Source organism: Pyrus communis, chromosome 12 (assembly GCF_041283825.1).
Source record: "Pyrus communis isolate YQ-2024b chromosome 12, ASM4128382v1, whole genome shotgun sequence".
Classification (NCBI taxonomy): domain Eukaryota; kingdom Viridiplantae; phylum Streptophyta; class Magnoliopsida; order Rosales; family Rosaceae; genus Pyrus; species Pyrus communis.
In genome coordinates this window covers 7,228,971-7,250,917 of record NC_142576.1, presented here as the reverse complement: position 1 = coordinate 7,250,917, position 21,947 = coordinate 7,228,971, and the positions used below count along the sequence as shown (strand labels likewise).

Below are 21,947 nucleotides of genomic sequence, written 5' to 3'. Positions count from 1 at the left end.
GGCGCAATTTCAGCTGCAAAAAGTTGGTCAACAAGTGTATTATTTGTCCAATACACAGTTGTTAACAAGTGTATTATTTGTCCAATACACAGTTGTTATGTGGTCCGGTAATATGAAGAGCAATCTACTTGATACAGGTAGATTGTAACTGAATTGTCTTGTGTCAACGAAATAAAGTCGCGTATAAAAAATCGTAAAATACAATGTGGGGACAATACAATGACAATGCACCTGTGTTGTAAAAATCGTTGTCATGTGAAGTAAGAGGTGAAAAATCATGATTGAGGCATGTCTAGGCTTTTAAAAAACCCACCACTTTTCTCCATCGATTTGCTTTTTTTCTTTCTTTTTAATGTGTAAAGGAAGGGGTCCTCTAGACACCCATATGGGTGCATGTTACACTGTTACTACTTATAGCAACACTTGTCACACTATTGTCTGATCAATCATGCTCATCTTTCATTTTTTTTTCTCTTGTTTGGGGAAACATGCAATAGGTAAAAGGTTGATCTGGTTTTTCCCAAAAAGAAAAGGTTAAATTTGATCGACTAAGCCTTCAACAGTAATTCAGGCGAGTGTGATACTATACGTAAGAATTAAATCTCGTGAATTTAATTTGTATTATACTATTGTTTCAGTGGTGTGAGTTTGATACAGATGAGTTTTATATATTAAATACAAGACCCATCTACTATATTGTATAAGTATTACACTCATGAGAATCACTCTCGTATCACTTAGATTTTCCGAACTACTGTAGATGTTTGCTTCCTATATTATTGGTATCATAATCAATTTCCCGGTCTAGTGTGGGAGTCCTAGTTCTCTAAAACAAGTAAGTTAAAAGACTGTTAAGTAACAATGAAAAGTTCCTTGTTCGGCCACAACGTGCATAGCCAATTTTACCCAACATTGGACTTTCTATTGCTACAATCTGAAGACGGGTAAAAAGTTAAAAACGATTCTCCTTCTATAATTTGGAATTGCCACCCTTCCAAAAGCCAAAGGAACCTAGTCAAGGTACAACTTTTGTTTTTCTTTCTTGTCTTGTAACAAATGTATCTCCCTCTAAAATATACGTGTCACAATGAGAGAAACTATATACAATGAATGATTGGGCATATTTTCTTCACTTGATCAGCCTCCATCATGTAAAAATCATCAAATGTAACAAGCAAGAGATTGCAAACACGTGGCATGTGTATATCAGTATTAGGTATAGTGTAGTTACCTTGAACCCTAATAGACACGTAATTGCATATCACCGGTAGTATGACAAATTTTCTGGAAGGACCCTCTTTTGTTATGTTCAGAGTAGAAAATATAGTGAGCCCTACTTGCATTAACAAATTAATTACCCTTGTACCACTATTTTGCAAACTACCTTGTTTTTTTAAAACAGTATTAGTAATTGTATTAACAAATTAATTACCCGTAATCATGATACAACAAGGCATTGTATGCATGGAATATCTCTACCATTAAAATTAAAGGTCATCATCTTTTAGGCATAAAGAGAGACCAATTAGGCCAATGTTGTCACACATCATAACGGTGAATAAAGTTTTGTTTAAGGCCAAGATTGTCACCACCAACTACCATCAATTCGATTGTTTGTCAACATTTTGTAACGGAATAATGGCCTCCCTGAGATGGGACCCTACTTGTCAATTTGTGAAAGAAAGTGGGGAGATCATATAATGTGTATAAACTGATGGGGACTAAACAAAACATAAAATCCAATCTTGAATATCTGAAAAACTTAAGTAGCGGTGTCCGACCACCTTATTGTATACGTGCGGTTTACAAAATCATAAATATTGTTCTAAGTTTAGTCTTATCTTATTTAAAACAGGTCACATTCGGTGTGAGAGTTAATCTAGTCACGTATTTTAAGACTAAGAGAGATATTATGACGTGTTTACGCACCCGTAATCGGAATGAGAATAAGAAGTCTAATTCCGATTACGGATCATTCTTGTGTTTACTACGATATTGAAGAATCAGACTGTGTGGGGCCCACATAAAAATTGGAATTCAACTTTTTTTTGTTTTTGGAGGAATTGAATTCCTTAATAGGAGGTGGGAATGCATGATTTTTTACCAATTATACCCCACATATTTTATAAAATGCGAAGTTTGCCTATGGTGTATTTATAGTAGTTTGGAGATGATGGCCTAAACAAAAGCAGTTAGAGAAATTAAAGTCTGCCTAGGGTGTATTCATAGTAATTCGGATAAACGCTTAATTGCAGAGCGAGTTTACAACGAAATAGGTCTCTATGAAGGAGAAAAAAAAGGTTTCAAATATATGGAAAGGGGCAAAAAAAAAAATTATGCATTATATTGTAAAGAGGTAGAAAGTTTCTATAATTTATAAGTATATGTTGCCATGGAAGTTAAAAGTTATTATCTATCACAAAAATTAATTTATTCAGAATACGGGCCAAGTAAGTATATTGGTTTTAATTCTGATTCAGAGGTATTTGATAAATAACTTATATAAAATCAGCATTATTTTTACTTTGATTTTGGACAGTTTAGTAAATAACTTATATTTGAATTCGATTCTAATTCCTTCTCAACTCAATTGCTCTTAAATTAATTATGGATTAGGAAACGTACCATTACCGAGGAGTAATTAATCAAAAGAAAGAATTTTACACACCAACTCATCCATTAGTTTGTTTGACTTTGTTGACCCCATTAAATTAACAAAGCAAAACGGCCATTGATTTGACCACTAACACTAATCCATTCCGTTGGAGGAAAAAAAAAAGAAAAAGACAAGAAAAGAGAGGGAAAAAGATCATGACTTTGCAGAAGAAAAAGGCCCTCTCCTTTTCAAATTTGCGCAACATAAAACAGAGCCACTCGCACACTCTGAAAGTCTGACACTCACACACCAAGCGTGAGAGACACATTCACACTGATTACCACCTCCCAATGGGATCCCTTCAAATCCAAACAATAACACTAATTAATTAACAATTTAACAATAATAATCATCTTAAACAGTAATTAAGAATTTAATTTGATTTTTTTTTTATGATGTATTTTTTTATATTTACTTTGTTAACAGTGAACTTGCTGGGAGCAGCTACTTGGACTGAAAGCTCCTGAGAAATGAATCAGCTTTGGATCCAGAACTTTACTCTCTGAACTCTGAAGATTCAAAAACTGCAACCTCCTCTGTTTTCCTCTGTTTCTCTCTGATTGATGTCCACCGTCTGATCATCTGACTTTCCCACTCCCACACTCGCTCTCCACTGCTGGATCTCAAATGGGAGCCTGCTGCTCCAGATTCTCCTTCTGCTGGTTCCACTCCCACCTTAAACCCTCCGACCTCGAATCCTCCGAACTGGGTAACCAACCCTTCTTCTCTGTGTTCCGTTTTTGTTTTTTGAGCTTCTGAGTGTGATTCGGACCATTCGGTCACTGTTTTGTTGCAGACAATGGGGGCAAAAGCGACAAAAGTATATGGCCGGCCTTCACGGAGTACAGCCTCGACCAACTGAAAGCCTCCACGTCCGGCTTCTCCTCCGAGAACATCGTCTCCGAGCACGGAGAAAAAGCTCCGAACATTGTCTACAGGGGAAAGCTCGACAACGGCCGCTTAATCGCCGTCAAGCGATTCAACAAGCTCGCCTGGCCCGACAATCGCCAATTCCTCGTCCGTCAAACTCAACCCTCCTTCCACTTTTCAACATTTCGATAAATCTCAGTCCCAGATTTTTGTTTTCTGAAAAAATAAGGAAAGGTTGAATCATTTTTGTTTGCAGGAGGAGGCGAGGTCGGTGGGGAGCCTGAGGAGCGAGAGGCTGGCGAATCTGATCGGATGCTGCTGCGAAGGGGAGGAGCGGCTGCTCGTGGCGGAGTTCATGGCGCACGAGACGCTGGCGAAGCACTTGTTCCACTGGGAGAGCCAACCGATGAGGTGGGCGATGAGGCTGAGGGTGGCGCTGTATCTTGCGCAGGCTCTCGACTATTGCAGCAGCAAAGGTCGAGCCTTGTACCATGATCTCAATGCCTACAGGGTTTTGTTTGATCAGGTAGGTTATAAAGTCTGCTGTTTTTCGAATTGGATTGAATTTTTTGGGGGTTAATCTTTTTGTTTTTTTTGTTATAATCGAGTAGAAGGGAATGCAACACAAGGACTTCCCGCGAGGTTGCGAATCGCGGGTTTATCTGTTTTTTATTATTTACCATTTGGGTTTTTTATTTTGTACACAGGATGGTAATCCCAGGCTGTCATGCTTTGGCCTCATGAAGAATAGCAGGGATGGCAAGAGTTACAGTACAAACTTGGCTTTCACTCCTCCTGAGTACCTCAGGACAGGTATGATCACTTTGATCGAAAAGATTTTGGTTTAGTATTAGCGACATTGTGCTTTTGAATTTCGTCTGAGGCACTGCCGTGAAGACCCATTTGCTTAGAACTGAATTCGAATTTGGGGAATCAATTCACTGAATTGGGGATTTCTGTACCGAAAAGTTAATTAACAAGCTTTTGTGCCACCTTTATTCTTTATAAGAACAAGGGTTTCATCAATCTCTTTCAGTATAATTCGATGTTAGAAGGATGCCAGGTTGTATATTGGACTGTCGGTGGCACGCATGGAAACCAGGATTACATATTTGATCTGTTTTCCCCTTTCCTTAAAGTTACGAATTGCATTGGGTTTCAAGCTTTCAATATGATCAAAAGGTACTATAACTTCGTAAGTATACACATGCTTTGGTTGGCAGGTAGGGTGACGCAAGAAAGTGTAATATACAGCTTTGGAACGTTGTTGCTTGATCTTCTAAGTGGCAAACATATTCCCCCCAGCCATGTGAGTTCTATGGCGATTTTTCTTTACAATGACGTTTCACGATATATAGTAGCAGGGAATTACAGGACCCAAAAAAAAAAAAAAAAAAAAAAAAAAAATCTCTATTGGAATGAAACTTACTACATGAGTTTCTTTGGATGCCTAATAGCAAGCTAGGGTCCCGGAATCTTTGCATAAATATGCACTGTGTTTGGGAACAGAGAAAATAAAGATATCTAAATGTTTGGTCTCAACTAAACAATTCCAAAATATGGGTGAATTCCCCCTGATTATCGTTTTCTTTGTTTCATTTGGTCCCTCCCCACGTAGTGGGAAAAGGCTTTGTTGTTGTTGTATTTGGTCCCTAGTAGTTATGGATTCTTTGTAGCTTGGTGTTTGGGTAATAATACTGGTAAGCAGTTTCATGCTCCTACCTCTAATACTTTTTTGCTTCAAAAGTTGGTCCTTGGTGATTGCAGAAGTAATACTTGTAAACTGATGAAAACTAACCGTTATTAACACCCATAGGACCCTTCTGTTTTATGACTCCTAATGAATTAGGGGTGACCATGTTTGCATGTCTTGTTTGAAGGCACTAGATCTAATTCGCGGAAAGAATTTCCTGATGCTAATGGATTCTGCTTTGGAGGGTAATTTCTCAAACGATGACGGAACTGAGTTAGTACGCTTAGCTTCCCGTTGTCTGCAATATGAAGCTCGGGAGCGGCCAAATGCAAAGTCCCTCATCACTGCTCTCATGTCACTTCAGAAAGAAACAGAGGTAAGGATTCTTTCATTATTGTTACTGTGGATCTCACATATTTCATATAATCCCGTACAAATATTAGGTCTAGATTCTTACTTTGTCCTCGTAATGCACTGCACCCCTCAAACGTATAACTAGGCTTTCCCTAGTACATACATTATTACTCACTCACAACATGCATTATTTCCTCTTTCTTTGTTTTGCGTCTCTATTCTAACGTGATATCAGAGCCACCAATTAATGGTTTCACTAATTTGTTAGCTAGTACCAGCTATCACTGTCACCGCGGTGATCTGTTATATTGCAACCAACCATCTCTGCACACCGTCTATATTCCTTCTCTCTTTAATCCGAATATCTTTTGGCCAAATCAGTTTAACAGTATCCCAATTTGATTTCATATGGTAAGAATTCGAACCTAACACATGTCTACGTTGTTATGTGAAATGTGAGAAAAACATTGACAACATCTGAAAATCATGGGTGATAACGAGAAACTACCTTGAACTTGTATAAACAAGCCAGATATAGGCTAGAGTCGTTTGACCCCGAGGTTGTGCATTGTAATATCTGACATGTATAGCTGAGATATTTCACATAATTAACGTAGAGTCCTAGACATGAATTGGGTTTATATTCTTCTAAACTTGTGTTGTCTCTGGTACCATTGTAATAGATCGCAAACCCTAAGCCTTTTACGTTTTTACCCACTTTGACGTACTATCTGTCTCTTATGTTATTCTTAAATTGTTTACCTTTTCGAGTGTGATTATACCCGTCGCCTTTTCTTGATACTAACCGCTTTTCTTTTTCAACTTAAAAACAGATGCGGGGAAGGAAATTTCTTGCTTAAAGTGAAATTTACTTTTCCCCTATTCAATTGTGGACATGGCATTGTTTAGTGTTAGCCTGCCATTTAACAGCTATAAGTTTGCTTGAGAAGGGTAAAATTTCTCATTGCATAGTTTTCAAACAGGTTGCTTCACATGTTTTGATGGGTATTGCACATGAAACCGCATCCTCAACGCAGCCATTGGCATTAACACCTTTTGGAGAAGCTTGTTTGAGAAGGGATCTCACTGCCATACATGAAATATTGGAAAAGAATGGATACAAGGACGATGAAGGCATTGCTAATGAGGTTTGTTCCTGTCTGCCCCGTACTTGATTTTTTAACTGTGATATTGGATAGAAAGATTGTGTGTGTGAAGTTTGATAAGCAACAAGTGCTTGTTTTTAATATAATTTTTTACTGTAGTGCTAATTTTGCTCGAGATATTTGGCCCTGCAGCTTTCTTTCCAGCTGTGGACTAATCAAATGCAGGAGACTTTGAATTCTAAGAAGAGTGGAGATTCTGCTTTTCGAGCTAAAGAATTTACAACTGCGATTGATTCCTATACAGAAGTGAGTTTTTGTTTGGGAATAATTTTAAACTGGTTGCCTAACTTAAAGACATTCAAAAAGTGACCTGTACCTGGATTTTATATTTTATTTTTCAAGAATGCTCCCAAACAGTTTAGTAAGCCTCAGAGTCTGATAGCAGTTTCAGATTTTGTTCATTTCTGCACTGTTTCTGTACGTAAACTGTCGATCATATGATATAAATTGTCAAACAGTTTTCTCTTATTTGCAATGCTATTGGGAAAGATCAGGAGACTAGCATTGGCTGACTTATGTTTGCACCCTCTTCTGGTGTCTTTTGTAGTTCATTGACGGCGGGACCATGGTATCACCCACGGTGTATGCTCGGCGCTGCCTCTCTTACCTGATGAGTGATATGGCACAAGAAGCTCTTGGGGACGCTATGCAAGCCCAGGTGGTTTCTCCCGAGTGGCCGGCGGCTTTATATCTTCAAGCAGCTTGCCTGTTCAGGCTTGGCATGGACAATGATGCACAAGAAACACTCAAAGATGGCACAAATTTGGAAGCCAAAAAGAACAAAACTTGAAGTGTATAGCCTAAGAAATTTTCTTTTTTTTTTTCCCTTCTTCTTTTCCTCCGTTAACATCCCGGCGACGCTTTTATTCGTAGTATTTTGTTTAGTCTTGTATCTAATTCTTTATTGTTATGTTTTGGGTATTTTAAGGCTTTAAGCTTTGCTTGCTTCAATTCAGGATTTTCGGAAGATTATTCTCTTGGTTTTGATAATTTGTGTTTCTGGCATCCCTGTGAACGATTATTAACACATGGTTCGCCTTTCCTACTTTAGCATTGTGGAATCAAAAGCCGATTCCTTTTCTCAATTTGAGAACGCCACCGGTTCATTGCCGGCGCAACCAGGAGCGTGCAGTGTATTCTCCGTTACCAGGACAACATCGAAACGACCAATTTGCCAAGCATTGACGTAACTACGAGCATGTTGAGGTTTATCCATTACAAGAGCGGATTCGTGAACTTCAAATAACAGGGGCGTGAGTCTCTTTTGACACAAATTGAGCGGCTCTCGCGCTAAGCAGCAAATCTCCGCGAAACAATAGATTGATCTCGTACTCTAATTCATGATTTGTTCGTACCATGTAAGTAAACATGCCATATAGGTTTGCCGAGTACCATATATTAGTTGAACTTGATGATGTGGTTGGATGTAGTATGATACAAGAACAACGAAGCAATTTTACAATTCAATTCAGCAATTTTCCTACTCTTCAGAGAATACCACATCCTCCGGCCAAAACAAAAAAAAAAAAAAGAAATATATATTTTATATAATTATATTTCGGGTTAGGATCGAGGGATACCCATTTTTTGACACGTAAAAAGCCTTGAAGAGAAGACCCGATAAACGCTGCGACTTATGAACAAGAAGCACTCTAGAGAAGTGGGCATGAGGGAACATATGATGTATTACTACTAATCTATATGAACGCTGCAGCTTTCTTTTACACTTGTTTTCTTCCTTTTGATTATCCAAATTTTCTCAACACTTTGCTCGGGATTTCACGACGGAACGTTGAAGTGAAAGAGCCATGATATGACAAAAGCAAATACCATGCAGGCAAGAAGGAAGTTGAGGAAGCGGTGACCGTGCCAGAAACTTTGAGTTTCTGTGGACGGCCCTGGGGCGGCAACTGAAGCTGTTGCTGAGGCAGTACTGGATTCGTTCGACTGCTCTGTGAACTCAATGTCATTTGGCCCAACGACGTTGCGTGCAACTGCCTGGCATATCTCACAGGTCCTGGAAAATGGAAAACATGTAGTGAAATCAATACAGTATCCTAATCGTTATCATCTAAAAGACTAATTTCCAATGAATAACAATCTCAGAAGCAGGCGATAAGTTTACGTGAGGTAAGCGGATATCAATTAAATAAACCAAGATGAATCACTATGGCTGGATGAGAAAACAAATTAAACTCTGAAACCTACAATCAAGAATCAAAGGCCAACATCCTAGTTCTACTTTTAACGAGACAAATTGCCATTTTTTGATACAAATGTCGGCAGGCCGCGAAGTTTACCACCCCACTCAACAGTCGTGAAATTTCTGTGAGAGATAAAAGTTAAGACTAAAAGGTAGGAGTGTAACAACTAACAAGATGAACAGCATATGCGAGATCATATTGCACAGCTTTTACAAATATACAATAAAATTTCATAAAATCTCATCAGATTCAAACATCGAAATTATCAGGTTTCATATGAAGTATCTGCACCATGTATTTGTTAAGGATTTGGATATCAATGTCCAGCTCTAAGGAATCTCTGAGCATCACCAGGACATATGCAAATTGCAATAACAAGATATAACACAATGGCTGCCAACTGGGATTAAAAGTGGCAATGCCACCACACATCTTACCGTCAGCATCTATTCTGGCATTGCTACACATATAATCGACAGATTCTCTCAAGAAACCAAGTTTTAGTCTTAGTGGCTTCACCGTCCAATACATGATTGCATTGTTTGTTTAAAAAGTGCATGATTCATCCAATGAACGATTGTCATATGGTGAAATAGTGACATGAGAGAACCCTCATGATAAACGACAGATGGCAATCTGTCAAAAGCTCGATTACTTTGAATTCAAAACATTAGACCAATAATTCTCCATCTATCATACTCAAAACATGCATACGAAAAGTGATTTGTCACTAAGCATGGTGGATGAATAGGAAATGTGGATATACACACAGGAAATCACCAATTATTTAGTGCTTAGGCAGACAACCCAAGGATTAATAAATCTAGTGGAAATATCAATAAGATGTCATATCCCTACTTTCGTAAAAGCGAAAGAGAATCACAGAGGAGCAGAGATTCCTAAACTTGTAGAAAAGACAAAGCAGTACTTGGACACATTTCAATGCTTTCCCCTTTCCCTTTGCTTTGTCTGCCCTCTTTGAATAATCCTCTCCTTTTTCGACACGATGATATTCTAAATTAATCTAGTCTACATAATGAGAATTTTTAACGCAAGAGAGCGGCAATACTAATAAGATCAATTGCCCTAACTCACGTTTGGACTACATATCTCCTATCCAGAGCCTTTCTATATGTTATCCAACTATTACTAGACTTACTTCGACACTAAGAATCGGGTAAATCTCGATCAATTAAGGGCTAACTAGATTATCAAATGTAATCACAATCATAAACTATACCAAATAAAAAATATAAGCATAATGCTACAAACTAAATACCGAGGTTCTGTGTTCGATTCTCCATTCCGTCCTAGGGGGTCGCTGTCACTTAATACTACGGTTTAGTGATATTCTTCTTCACTTGTGAGTGAGAGACGTTAGGTTCGATTATCGTCAAAGGTGAATTTAAATCATATTATTGCTAGCTAGGCTAAACCTACCGTTCTTTTAGCGTAAATAATATTGTCTGTTCTTAAAAATAAAAAAAAAATAAAAAAAAAAAACGCTAACGATTTCCGAAAGGACTTGAAATTTAATATGTATGAAAAAAACAGAGCGAAATTAACTCACTTGTTGCCCTTAATCTTGAACCACGTATCAGCACAGTTCTTGTGGGCAGCAGCCAAATCATCCTTGCAAGAACAACCCAATTCAATCGGAGCCCCGGATTCGTGGCTGTTACTCTCCAAACCCAGATGACAAATCCGACAATCTCTCTCTACTCTATCCAAATGCACCTTAATTTCCGGCACACCAATCTCAATTTCGACAACCTCGACCGAACTGTCCGAAACAGACGAGGCTCTCCGGGAATCCGACACCACGCCGATCTGAGACGCAAAATTGTACTCGTCGTAGGAGCCGCCATTGGTCGAGAAGAACTGAGTGTAACACGACCCGTCGTCTGCGTCGGAGAAGCAGACGCTGCTTCCGCCGTCAGCGCTTCCGGAGAAGGAGCGGCGGTGGGGCCCTTGCTCTAAGTCGACTTGGGACATGTTCCGAGGTTAAAAGTTCAAAAACCCAGAAGCTGAAACTCTGCCGGAAAGCAAAGAACAGAGCATTCAGACATTAAAGTTTGGAGCTTTGGGGTGTTTCTAACACTAAATTGAAGAAATATTTGATGGAATATGAGGATTTAAGGAAGTGGGTTTTGTTGGATTAGGTGCACATCGACTCCATTAAGATTGTTTATGCTGGAAATTTGTTACCAACAAAATTAAGGACAAAGGTTAGGCTTGCAAGCTTGAAGAGTGTAGAGAGAGAGAGAGAGAGAGAGAGAGAGAGAGAGAGTGGTGTCAGAGACCAAGAGTCATGCTTTGGAGACTTGGAACTGAGATCCCCTCATGGAGAAGGAAGAGATATACAGAAAACGTGCAGTGGGTGCACTGATTATTTCAGAAGAGAGATTTTCGTTGATAAAGATTAAAGACAACTGCAAATTTATAAAAAGCAATGATAAGTGGAAAAAATAAAGAAAAAAAGAAGAAAAAGTTGGTGGAATATTTGGTGCTCTGGTAATTTTATACTAGAACGCTCCCTTTTTTTTGTTTTTAATTTTTGATTTTTTAGCTAAAATGGTTTTTAAAATTTGCATAACCCATTACTTTGGTTTTTGAAATTTGAAATCAATAAAATTGGTCCTTAAGTTTGTCCACAATCAAATATTTTGGTCATTCACTGAAAAATCTTCATAAAATAAGAATAAAATGACTAAAATACCCTTAATCTTTGTCAAATCATTTGGCCTATTGTTTTTTATATCGAGGGTGATTTTGTCATTTTGATCCTTATTTAACATAATTTTTCACCGAATGATCAAAATGATTAATAGTGGACAATCTTAGGGATCAAAGTGAGGAGTTAAGCAAATTTCAGGACAATTTTAGCTAAAAAGTTTTTTCTTTTATATATTTTTATTTTTTCATTTTATTTTAAGAAATTGTGATAGGCGACACAAGGGTAGAAGAAGATCTCTCTCTAAAATCTTTGTGCCGCTGCCAAAACTCAACCCTAGATCAAAGTTCAGCCGTTGTCCCTTGCTCTTACTTGGGGTCCACTGCAGCTCGCTACTTCCTCCCTTTTATCTCCTGCTTCCTTCCCTTCTCCTTTGCCCATTCCATCGTTTCCTCCCATCTCATCTCCTCTGTCCCTTTCCATTCACAACATCTCACCTCATTTTCCTTCCCCTTTTCCAGTCTTTTTCCTTTTTCTTTTATTTTGGTTCTCGTTTGAGTTTTATCTCAGTTTTTTTTAGCTTGGTCTCAATTACCTCCTGAGTTCGTAACAAGCTTTATGCCCTTTATCCAAAGTTTTTTTTTCGCCTATTTTTACTGCTTTCTGTTGTTTACTTTTCCTTCCTCTCTCCTCCGTAGAAGTGATTCTATCCCCACCACTTCTTGTGCTCGGATATGTTGGAGTAAATATGTTTTTATTTAAATATTTTAATTGCTATGTTTTTGTCCGTTGTGGTTTTTATATTTGGGTTTATTACAATCATTATATATATATATATATATATATATATATAACCTAAATTGTCTTTAATCCTACTTTTTTATGAGGAGTAATTTCCTCCACTACTTTTGAAACGTGAGAAAGCTTTCTCACATTAATTGATGGGATCCCTTCTAAACAGAGAAGAAGATTAGGTCAGATTATGTCCTTGTACATTTTTTTGTTCCGTTTGAATATTTACGGTTTTGATTTGAACATTTTGGTTTTCTTTAGTTTTGATTCTTTAAGATTTTCAAGTCCTTGAATCTCAAAAATTTGCAACGTATATTTTAATTTCTTGCATATATATATGTCCCCTGTTTCGAAGAAAAGAAGCAGAAGAAAAAGAAACAACAGCTTATTATTTTTTTAAAATTGAGTTCTGAAAGCAACATATAGAAAATGTGTGAGTTCGAAGGTTCTTTCATTGTGCAAGGAAGAACCTATCAGAAGAAGAAGGTTCTGGGCTGTTTTATCCTGGGGACGACGTGGTGTTTGTGAACTGCTTGCACACTTTGGGCAGAGCTGTGAAACGTCTTAAAGAGAGCGACTTAGTCCACGACTCATCCCAAGAATCATTCACCACTCAAGGCTTCTAAATTTTTTTGGTTAACTTCGTTTCTTTCTATTTCAGTTTACAACATGATATGCGGGCTTTAATAAAAAATTAGATATCAGATCCACTTTCCTTCCCCACTTCCCCTCCCCCAACTAGCATGTTGGATCCCCATCGAGGTCAAGTGTTATGCGGCCTCCGCCACAGAAAAGGAATTTTACATATCCGTTAGCCTCACTTTCTATCCATAAAGTACTTTGTTTGTATATATTTGTAGGGTTTGTGAAGGGGACTTGGATCCGGTGTCTATTTCTCAGGTTGCAGCTTTCTTTTTGCTTGGACCTGTTACTTTTATCTGCTGTTGTTTAACTGGCTCTTTTCAAGCCTTATACTAGTTTTTAATGGAAGTAATCTTGTTTAACGAAAAAAAAAAAAAAACTGCAATATAATTTCATTAACCAAAGTAAACGGAGAGAAACAAGAAGGCTAAGGAACAACCTACAAAACAGAACATAACACTCTACAAATAACTAGTCTAAAATAAGGTCGGCGGATCTTCAAACCAAAGACAATCGAAACCAGATGAGTAACGTTATTGGCTTGATGACGAATATGAGTAGAAGTAGCTCCAGTAATTGAAGCAATCAACACCTTATAAGAATCCTTCAATGCGGCTACAATCTAGAGTGAATGGCTCTCCAACAACAGAATTTGAAGTCCCCTACCTTCAATGCACAATGTTTGTTTTCCCTAGAGTATTGAGGTTGTGTGACAAACATGTCCATGGAACACAATTTGTGGTGTAGATTGAAGGGATACGAACACCTTATAATTTCATAAATTTCTAAACGGGAAATCCTTGGCTCCTTATGTTCTTCCTTGTCGAACAATCCATTAGAAGTTAATGATTTTTCTTGTAATTTAGGATTGTATTTGGTTTTATTTTACTAGCATTGAGTGTAAAGTGAGGCATATTGGCCTAACTTAATTGGCTACGCTAAATTTTGTTACAAAAATATAATAACAAAAAGGAGCACTAGCTGATTACAAACACGAATTCTTATTCCATTAACAAAAAATAAATAACATTAAAAAAGGAGCCATTTGTAACTTCAAAATTTGAAGAAGTATCTTCTTCTTCTTCTTCTTCTTCTTCTTCTTTTTTATTTTTTATTTTTATTTTTTTATTTAATAATTTTCCAATTAGAAAAAGATTGTCTCCTTTAAAAAATAAAAAAAAATAAAAAATCAAAGTCTATATCAACTCATAAATCTTCAAAACCGTGAGGTCTTCTTCAAATTATTAATGATATGGATGTGTAAATCAGATTAATTGTTTGATATAATAGAATTTCCTATTTGTAAACTCAAACAATACATACATTTATTACATGGGCAATGCTACCAAATCTTCTTAGTGAGACTTTCGCATTCTACCTTCTTCATTCTTATTTTACACCTTCAAAATGTAGTTCAATGATATCAATCTTTTACTTTCTGGTCACCATTTAAGGATCATATTTGCAGAAAATTAGCTAAATTTAAAATTATTTAGTCATGTAACTATTAGCTAATAAATAGACGAACAATGTTTTATACTTGAACACTGAAATTTTATTAACGTTAACCGAACAGTTAAACAATGTAATTGGTTAATTTTTGAAAAATTAATTTTTAAAAGATTATCTAAAATTAGACGTTCTAATAAACAAATACTAGCATTTGCCTACACCATTTGTGTGTATGAACATATTTTTTTAGAAAATGAGAAGGGGAGAGGGAGAGGGAGAGGGAGAGAGAGAGACCCTGGAGAGAGTGGGAGATTTTTGTTTTTGGTTTTTTTTTAACTTATTAATTTTAATATTAGAGGTATTTTAACATCACCTGTAGATAGGTTTCAATAAGATAAAAGTAAAATTTGAACATGTGAAATTACATTATTGCCCATCATTTTTTTTTTGGAGGAAGATTCTCTACCCTCCTAATCCCATCCTCCTTTTTTTTTTTGTGTAATAAAAAAGTAAGTAGTATTTTCATCATTTTTTAATTAACAAAGAGAGTTTCATTAATTAATAGAAATTATTATGAGATGGAACGAAAATCGAAAAATAAAGGGAGAAAGTTCAGAAAAAAAAAAAAAAAAAACGATTGCTGACAATTGAACAACAAATGAATGAAGGCAAAGAATATGAGGATTGATAGAAGATGAGGAATCCGAATTCTCTTCTGATTCTTTTTGTGAGATTTTTAAAATTTATAAATCGTATTTGTTTATTATATATTATGTATTCATAAATTATTTTAAATATTTTAATTTAAAATTAATACAAAAATTAACGACACAATATAACAAATAAAATTCATAAATCTTTAAAATCCTCAAAAACATCCGGAACCTGTTGGGAAGATGAGAAGCAATGGTGTCAGAAACTACATCTCAATTATTTAATACTTTCAGTTACTCGGTACATACATTAATCAGTATCTGCTGCTTACTGCTTCTTCTCCTAGACTACAAAATAATTTTGAATACAGTTTGTCTGTCCTTTTGTTTGAATGTTTTTCCTATTCCTTCTTATTTTGTGCGATCACAGTTATTACGTAAATATTTTATATTAATTTTTTTTATAAAAATAATAAGATAAAAAATAATAAAAATAAAATATTGACGTGAATTAATCGTAACCGCACATATAGAAGAAGATGCGAAGGACACTGAGGGCAGACAATCTGCCTCCAATAATTTTAGTACCTGCAACTGCATGCAGGATTCTCCTCACTGCATCTTTCTCCTTTACCACCTAGTGTTTCCATGCAGGGATCATGGCCGTCTATTTTCGGGTGCTATTAACCGAACGATGAAATGGACGAAATCAATACCCTAGATTGTGGATATAAGCAGAGCAATGCATCAGCTTTTTTTTTATTTATATTAAATCCCAATTTTTTTTTTTTTTAATTTTGGAGGTTGGAATTTCCCAGTAATGATGAAGTTGACTGGGGGTGGGACCACCTCATGGTCCGTGTCGCCTATGTAATCTTGCCTTTGCGTGAAGAACAAAAAAGTAAAACAATTTACCATAAAAAACTAAATCTTATGTAAAAAGGAAAATGGAGTAGAAAATTTGAAAAGAGCTACATTCCAATTCTGGTAGGTTGCCAAGCAGATCCATCTCCTAAAGTTCCAACGAACCGACTCGGAATTGGAATGGCCTTTAAAATCTCCTTTGTTTTTTTCTTCTTTTTGAAAACATTTGTATTTTCAAGTGCTAAATGCATTAAGGAAAATGCTTTGTATTCTACAAGGACTCATTCTTAGTTATTCTCGATTACTTTTAGAGGAAGAGTTATGTATCCAAACGAAATATCAGATACGAAAAACTGTGTGTGAAGGTGGGTTACCATGTCATTTGGATGTCTGCACCTTAGAATTTGTCTCTCCAACTCGAACAGATTGTTAACTAATTTTATTTTGGTGGTTTAACGGGTTATTTTAGAAGGGTGATTGCAAATATTGTAATGGAATTAAAAATATATAGTTTGGTAAGGAGTTGGAATCTCATCCTTTCTTGTACTTTTCCTTTTAGCTTTAATGATCTTCCTTCCTTGTGTTGCGGGTCATCCTTTGATTCCTCCATCTCATGACAAAAAAGCTTTGTCTTCCGTTATCCACTCTCACATGACAAAATAATTGGCAAGCCAATAATACCAGACAGCAAACCAAACGCACCGTTTCGGATTGCTTTATACTTACATGACGAAATAATTAGCAAGCCAACAACACCAATTAGCAGACCAAACGCACCATTTTCGAATTTGCTTTGTATATCTTTCTCACATGTGTAGTGCGGGTGGAACCGGAAAGAGATTTTCTTCGGATCTCTCTCATCAAAGTTCACTAATTAATTAATTCAGTCTTTTAAAATTTGATTCAGCAGCTAAAATTATTATCTTTTAAAGGGATCCACTGTTTGTAGCCGTTGGATCAAATTTCAATAACGTATATTAATTGATTGGTGGGAGAGATCAAAAGAGGATCTCTTCCCGGTGGAACCGACCCACATCCTCCATCTAGAGATTGAAGGAGGAGCAAGTACTCCTTGAGGAAGGTCATATAGTACATCGTGGTGGGGCTGCCCTTTATCTAGTAACTTCCCCCTTATGGGACAGTTTGTCGACTCGACAGCTACATTACACTGCAAAAGGAGAGGAGGGGCTTGAAGGACACCATCCATATTCTGGGTCTACTTTTGTTTGTTTTTTTGGTTTTGAGTTGAGTGATATTGTTGTTAAGTTAAAATTAGTTTGTCACTAACAGAGTTCGAACTCCCACCGTTCTACTCGTGTTTTAATTACTTGTTTCTTTCTCTCCCCTGCCACACTTTGGAGCTGGTTTTGTTGCTCCTCCGAGTCCTCTCAATAAGTTGGATTCGAACTAGTCATTCTTCCTAGTTATCCATTTGGGTAGGACCCGAAAGCTTCGGTAGGGCTAACTAACTATGAGATCTCCCACACATGGTGGGATCAACGTGAAGTTGAGTGTGATAAAAATGCAGGGGTATCATGTTTTTGTTAGAGGCTTCCAACAGATGATTGATCGGGTACCCTACGCAAGTTTTTTCTCCTGAGATATATCCCTTGGGTGGGGCAAGTTGCGTCCCCATCACACAAAGATGAGTGTGAGGTCGGTTGGACCACAATACAGAGGCTCATATTTTGTCTATAGATCGTACGGGTGACTTGGTCCCCCCAATCGGACCTAAGAATTTGGGTTGGTATTAGGAAAGGAGAGATCTTAAACGAAACATCTCATGACAAGTAATGAAACGTTAAAAAGAACTTGAGTTTTGAGGATGCCCAATAAACCTGGAAGTGTTGATATGTGCAAGCTATCTTTTCATATGTCAAAAAGCTGGAAATGCATGATTCTCCAAAGAGAGACAAAAGAGAAGATGGATGTCAAGTGATATGTCGAATATAGATTGAACAACAGAAACAATGAAACATATTTTCTAAGCTGACAGCAGCTACAAGGGAGAGAGTTTCTTGAGTTGAAAAGAGTTGCTTCAAGTTCTGTTGAGCTAAATAACTACAAGCATATGGAATGAACGGAGAGGCGATGTTCGCACCTTTCTACTGAATTAACAAGTTACATTTTCCATTTGAACATATGGATGGAACTGTGAACTCATGCCACTGCGTCTGCTAGAGAAACAAATTTCTTCATCATGCTTTTACATCGCAAGTATGCCTCCGACACAATGCATCAGCTATTAAGTCGTACAACATTCAGGAACCCAGGCCAAAAGGTTATTGAAAGTTTCTTAAAGAAAATTTTGAACCTTTCTCTTATCCGTGGCTCTTAGGTTGATAGCACATTTAACTTCATGCCCATTAGCCTATCCTTTCTCTCTTCAATGCGAAAAAGATGATTCATTCTACTCTACTCAAAACGCCCCGTTTGGTCTTGACCCATGAGTTGTTATTCTACCAGCCGTTTCACCCACTGCTCTTACACTGTTATTCTCCAACCCACTTTTAAGCCAAGCAAGGTTACTTATATCTGCGGCAATTGCAGCCAATTCGAAACTTGGAAACAAGGGAGGCTCGGAGAATTCCACAAGTTCTGGCCCCAACAACGAGTTTTGAAAGTTCATACCACTCTGTGCACGACAGCAACCGTGGCCACACTGATCAGGCACTGATCGCTCACCATAAACTCCTTCAAGAAACTTATTTATGCCAACATCTAGTTTTGATGCTTGAACAAGAGGTCCTTGCACTGGAATCGGCCAGGGGAATGATGATGCAGGCTCCTGGCTATTTGATTGGTTATATACACTAAAAGCACTGATCCTTGCCATTGGTCTAAAGAGAGTAGGCTGTTCGGTGGCTTCATGACTAAACTGAACTTCCGATGACCCATTGTATTCATCTTGATCATCCATATGCTCTAAAGAACTGACTTCTCTTCCTTCCATAGATTTAGACGAATTGACGTCCCCATACGAGAAGGTCTCTTCAGATGATCCTTTTGTTTTGTCAAAGCTAACATCTTCAACCATATTACCAGATTCTAACTTTATTTTGTCAGGGTCCATGCACCGGCGCTTTAGTGTGGAATTCCAATGGTTTTTTATGGAATTATCTGTCCTCCCTGGTAGAAGCCGAGCAATTGCAGCCCATTTGTTTCCATGGATTGCATGGGCTGCAACTATCATCCTATCCTCCTCATCTGAAACAATTCAAAACCATCAGCCTTCTTCCCCAGGAAGACTCATGTAGACATGAATTCACGACAAATGGGCTGGATAGCCGACGGAAGAAAGTGATAAGAATGAAATTATACGATATCAGATTTCAACATAATGCACAATTCCACTAACCGAATATGCATATTACATGTAACAACTCAAGTGTGCCTGTTCTTGAGGTAGATCCCTCCTACTATACATCAACGTATTATATACATTGTCTTTTCAGTAGCTCATATCAATCCGTTAAATTCTCTTAGATTCTTAAGCGCAGAACAGCCGTTTAATTCAGCAATGTATGCTACACATTGATGTATTCTATTTAGGTAATACGAGAGAGCCTAGCAGAACATGTGAATAACAACGCAGTCCGATTCGGGGCAGGTAACGATTGAATCAAACTCACGACCAAACAAAACATCACACGAAATTCTCCAAACGTATACAGAACACTGTCTGAATCATGGTCAAATGCGAAAGCTTGTTAACATTGTGCTCAAACAGATAGTGCAAAAACCCAACTTGAAATCAAATTGAATCTCGTTCAGTAAAACGCTTGAAACAAAATCTTAATGAAAAGGCTGCAAAAGCAGCAAAACCCTCAATTCGAAATTCAAAGTTAGAATATCATACATTTGATTAAAGAATTTTAGGGTTCAGTTTAGAACAAAGTGTACATACCAGTAAAGGGCTTGCGCTTGACGGCGGGGTCGAGCTGATTACACCACCGCAGGCGGCAAGACTTGCCGGATCGTCCGTCGATTCCTCGGGCGATCAAGCTCCAATTCCTCGCCCCGAAATTACTCACCAACCGGGTCAGCACCGCGTCTTCTTCCGGAGACCAAGGACCCTTCACGTTGTCACGCCCCGATTTCCTACGGCTTCCGCCTCCCGCCACAGCCTCTTCGCCGCTATCTCCTCCGCCGTATCCTGCGTCGATATCGACGGCGGCGGGGTCGTCGGCGACTTCCGTTTCCATCTGTATCCTGTTTTGATTTATTGGTGTTTGGAATTGGAAGGGGATGACAGTACTCGTACTCGACTACCTACCTGACTTAACTACAAGAGTAGACTACTAGTACTACTACTGTTGCTGTTGACACGACAAAAGACTTTATACGACAATTGTTTTCTGCATTTTCTGTTTTTCTTTCGAATATCTGAGGTGTTTTGTCATAAATTTACCTTTGCGCCCTCCCCGGAAATTTAACAAAGGTTATGAAGAATAGTGGTTTAGGGACTTTAATAGACATTTAGAATTTTTAAGAGTACATTCAAATTTAGGTGTGTTTAAAAAATATTTATGGATTTTATAAGATTTTATTAAGTTGGGAATTTTAAAGACTTTTTTCTTTACCCTGAAGGTATTACGAATTTAGGTTTATCCTTATGCATCTATAACATATTCAACCTTCTAATCCTTAAAATGATGCTTGCCTTATTTGTTATGTTACCGATGGTTATCCGCACAAGGCACGTTTCCAAGTGGTTTTGTCTCTACTATTTGGAAATACCGCAATATTTTGGAGGTCCATGAAATGGACCTTAGTTGAGGAATCTTCGAATTGTTCCAAGATTTACCGCACCTCACCATGCCAAACTTGAGAGACATGGTTGAGAGCTCTTGTTGAGTATATTCAAAATACCTGCGCTTTTTATCCATCGTTGAGACAATGTCGCATGTATCGACCAGATTAAGACATAATACATCAACAAAGTTATTGTGCTGTTATCGCATCAACAAAGCATCAAAAGATTGAAGTCAAGCAAATCCGATCCCAAGACAACCTTGCTGACCTCTTTTTGAAGTCACTACCAAAGTCAACCTTCCAGAAGTTTGCCTGAGGAATTGATAAATTATGAAATTGAGGTTCCACCATAAAACCAATTGGCAATATGGGGAGTAGGCCAATATCATATAAGCACGTAGCAAACCTTGTCCCTCATCGATGTAGGACAAATCTCAACACACCCCTACACGTGTGGTGGATTTTCAAGCCTACACGTGGACAACAATTGGGTGACGTGGAGTGCGTGTGGCCATTGGGCTTCACACATGGACAACCTTGCTCTGATACCATGATGAAATTGAGGTTCCACCATAAAACCAGTTGATAATATGGGGAGTAGCCCAAGATCATATAAGCACATAGCAAACATTGTCTCTCACCGATGCAGGACAACTCTCAACAGTAAGTATAACTATCTCATTTGCAATGCTTGTAGTTCTCATTTGGAAGTTCAGTCAAACTCAGGAGGAGGATCCAGAAGTATACTCTCTTGAGCTTAATCTACTCTTTTTCCCTAGGATTAAGAGCATTTTTCCTACTGAGTTTTTATTACCTGACGAGATTTTAACGAGGTACCCATTTTGGGCTGGTCATATCCTTGTGTGCGTTCTACTTGCTTCCTGAAGGCATTTAGTTTTGACTTAATGCAACTTCTCACTTTTCTCCTTACACTGAGTTTTTGTCTCACCTTGAGTTTTATCATAACGAGGTTTTATGAGTTTTACTATCAATGCACTATTCCGTACATTTTGAGACTTGCATTCGGTCATTTTAACTACTAGACGAGATGACTTCACTAATTATTTCTACATCATCATATGAGGACCTAACGCGTCATTTGAGTATTTACACACTCATTTCGGAAGTGGCTTCACCAATCAAAGAAAGAAAAGTAAATATGATCCAGACTT

General features: G+C 37.6%; 3 protein-coding genes across 3 annotated transcripts; 1 reads left to right on the top strand and 2 right to left on the bottom strand.

The window, feature by feature from the left end:
• Positions 1–2,854: 2,854 nt before the first annotated feature.
• LOC137744631 (serine/threonine-protein kinase BSK6) lies at positions 2,855–7,711 on the top strand. Its single transcript, XM_068484404.2, has 9 exons — positions 2,855–3,365; positions 3,453–3,673; positions 3,783–4,052; positions 4,234–4,339; positions 4,750–4,835; positions 5,407–5,595; positions 6,557–6,721; positions 6,872–6,985; positions 7,287–7,711. Exons 1-9 carry the CDS (start codon positions 3,284–3,286, stop codon positions 7,527–7,529), a joined length of 1,476 nt encoding a protein of 491 aa, XP_068340505.2. The 5' UTR covers positions 2,855–3,283; the 3' UTR covers positions 7,530–7,711.
• A 550-nt stretch (positions 7,712–8,261) lies between these two features.
• LOC137745521 (uncharacterized) lies at positions 8,262–11,357 on the bottom strand. The gene is made up of 2 exons (XM_068485483.2): positions 10,514–11,357; positions 8,262–8,756 (listed from the first exon to the last, which is right to left on the bottom strand). The coding sequence occupies exons 1-2, from the start codon at positions 10,936–10,938 to the stop codon at positions 8,519–8,521; spliced, it is 663 nt and encodes a 220-aa protein (XP_068341584.1). The 5' UTR covers positions 10,939–11,357; the 3' UTR covers positions 8,262–8,518.
• Positions 11,358–17,945: 6,588 nt separating this feature from the next.
• On the bottom strand, positions 17,946–20,329 carry LOC137745809 (transcription factor MYB1). Its single transcript, XM_068485821.2, has 2 exons — positions 19,928–20,329; positions 17,946–19,227 (listed from the first exon to the last, which is right to left on the bottom strand). Exons 1-2 carry the CDS (start codon positions 20,223–20,225, stop codon positions 18,440–18,442), a joined length of 1,086 nt encoding a protein of 361 aa, XP_068341922.2. The 5' UTR covers positions 20,226–20,329; the 3' UTR covers positions 17,946–18,439.
• Positions 20,330–21,947: the final 1,618 nt, after the last annotated feature.

Bases quoted from the DNA above. Each gene is read 5' to 3' on its own strand.
- LOC137744631 (XM_068484404.2), top strand. From the start codon at position 3,284: ATGGGAGCCTGCTGCTCCAGATTCTCCTTCTGCTGGTTCCACTCCCAC. The intron at 6,722-6,871 runs GTTTGTTCCTGT...TTGGCCCTGCAG, and splicing joins ATGAAGGCATTGCTAATGAG to CTTTCTTTCCAGCTGTGGAC. The intron at 6,986-7,286 runs GTGAGTTTTTGT...TGTCTTTTGTAG, and splicing joins CGATTGATTCCTATACAGAA to TTCATTGACGGCGGGACCAT.
- LOC137745521 (XM_068485483.2), bottom strand. From the start codon at position 10,938: ATGTCCCAAGTCGACTTAGAGCAAGGGCCCCACCGCCGCTCCTTCTCC. The intron at 8,757-10,513 runs GTGAGTTAATTT...TCCATTTTCCAG, and splicing joins TTCAAGATTAAGGGCAACAA to GACCTGTGAGATATGCCAGG.
- LOC137745809 (XM_068485821.2), bottom strand. From the start codon at position 20,225: ATGGAAACGGAAGTCGCCGACGACCCCGCCGCCGTCGATATCGACGCA. The intron at 19,228-19,927 runs GTATGTACACTT...GAATTGTTTCAG, and splicing joins CAAGCGCAAGCCCTTTACTG to ATGAGGAGGATAGGATGATA.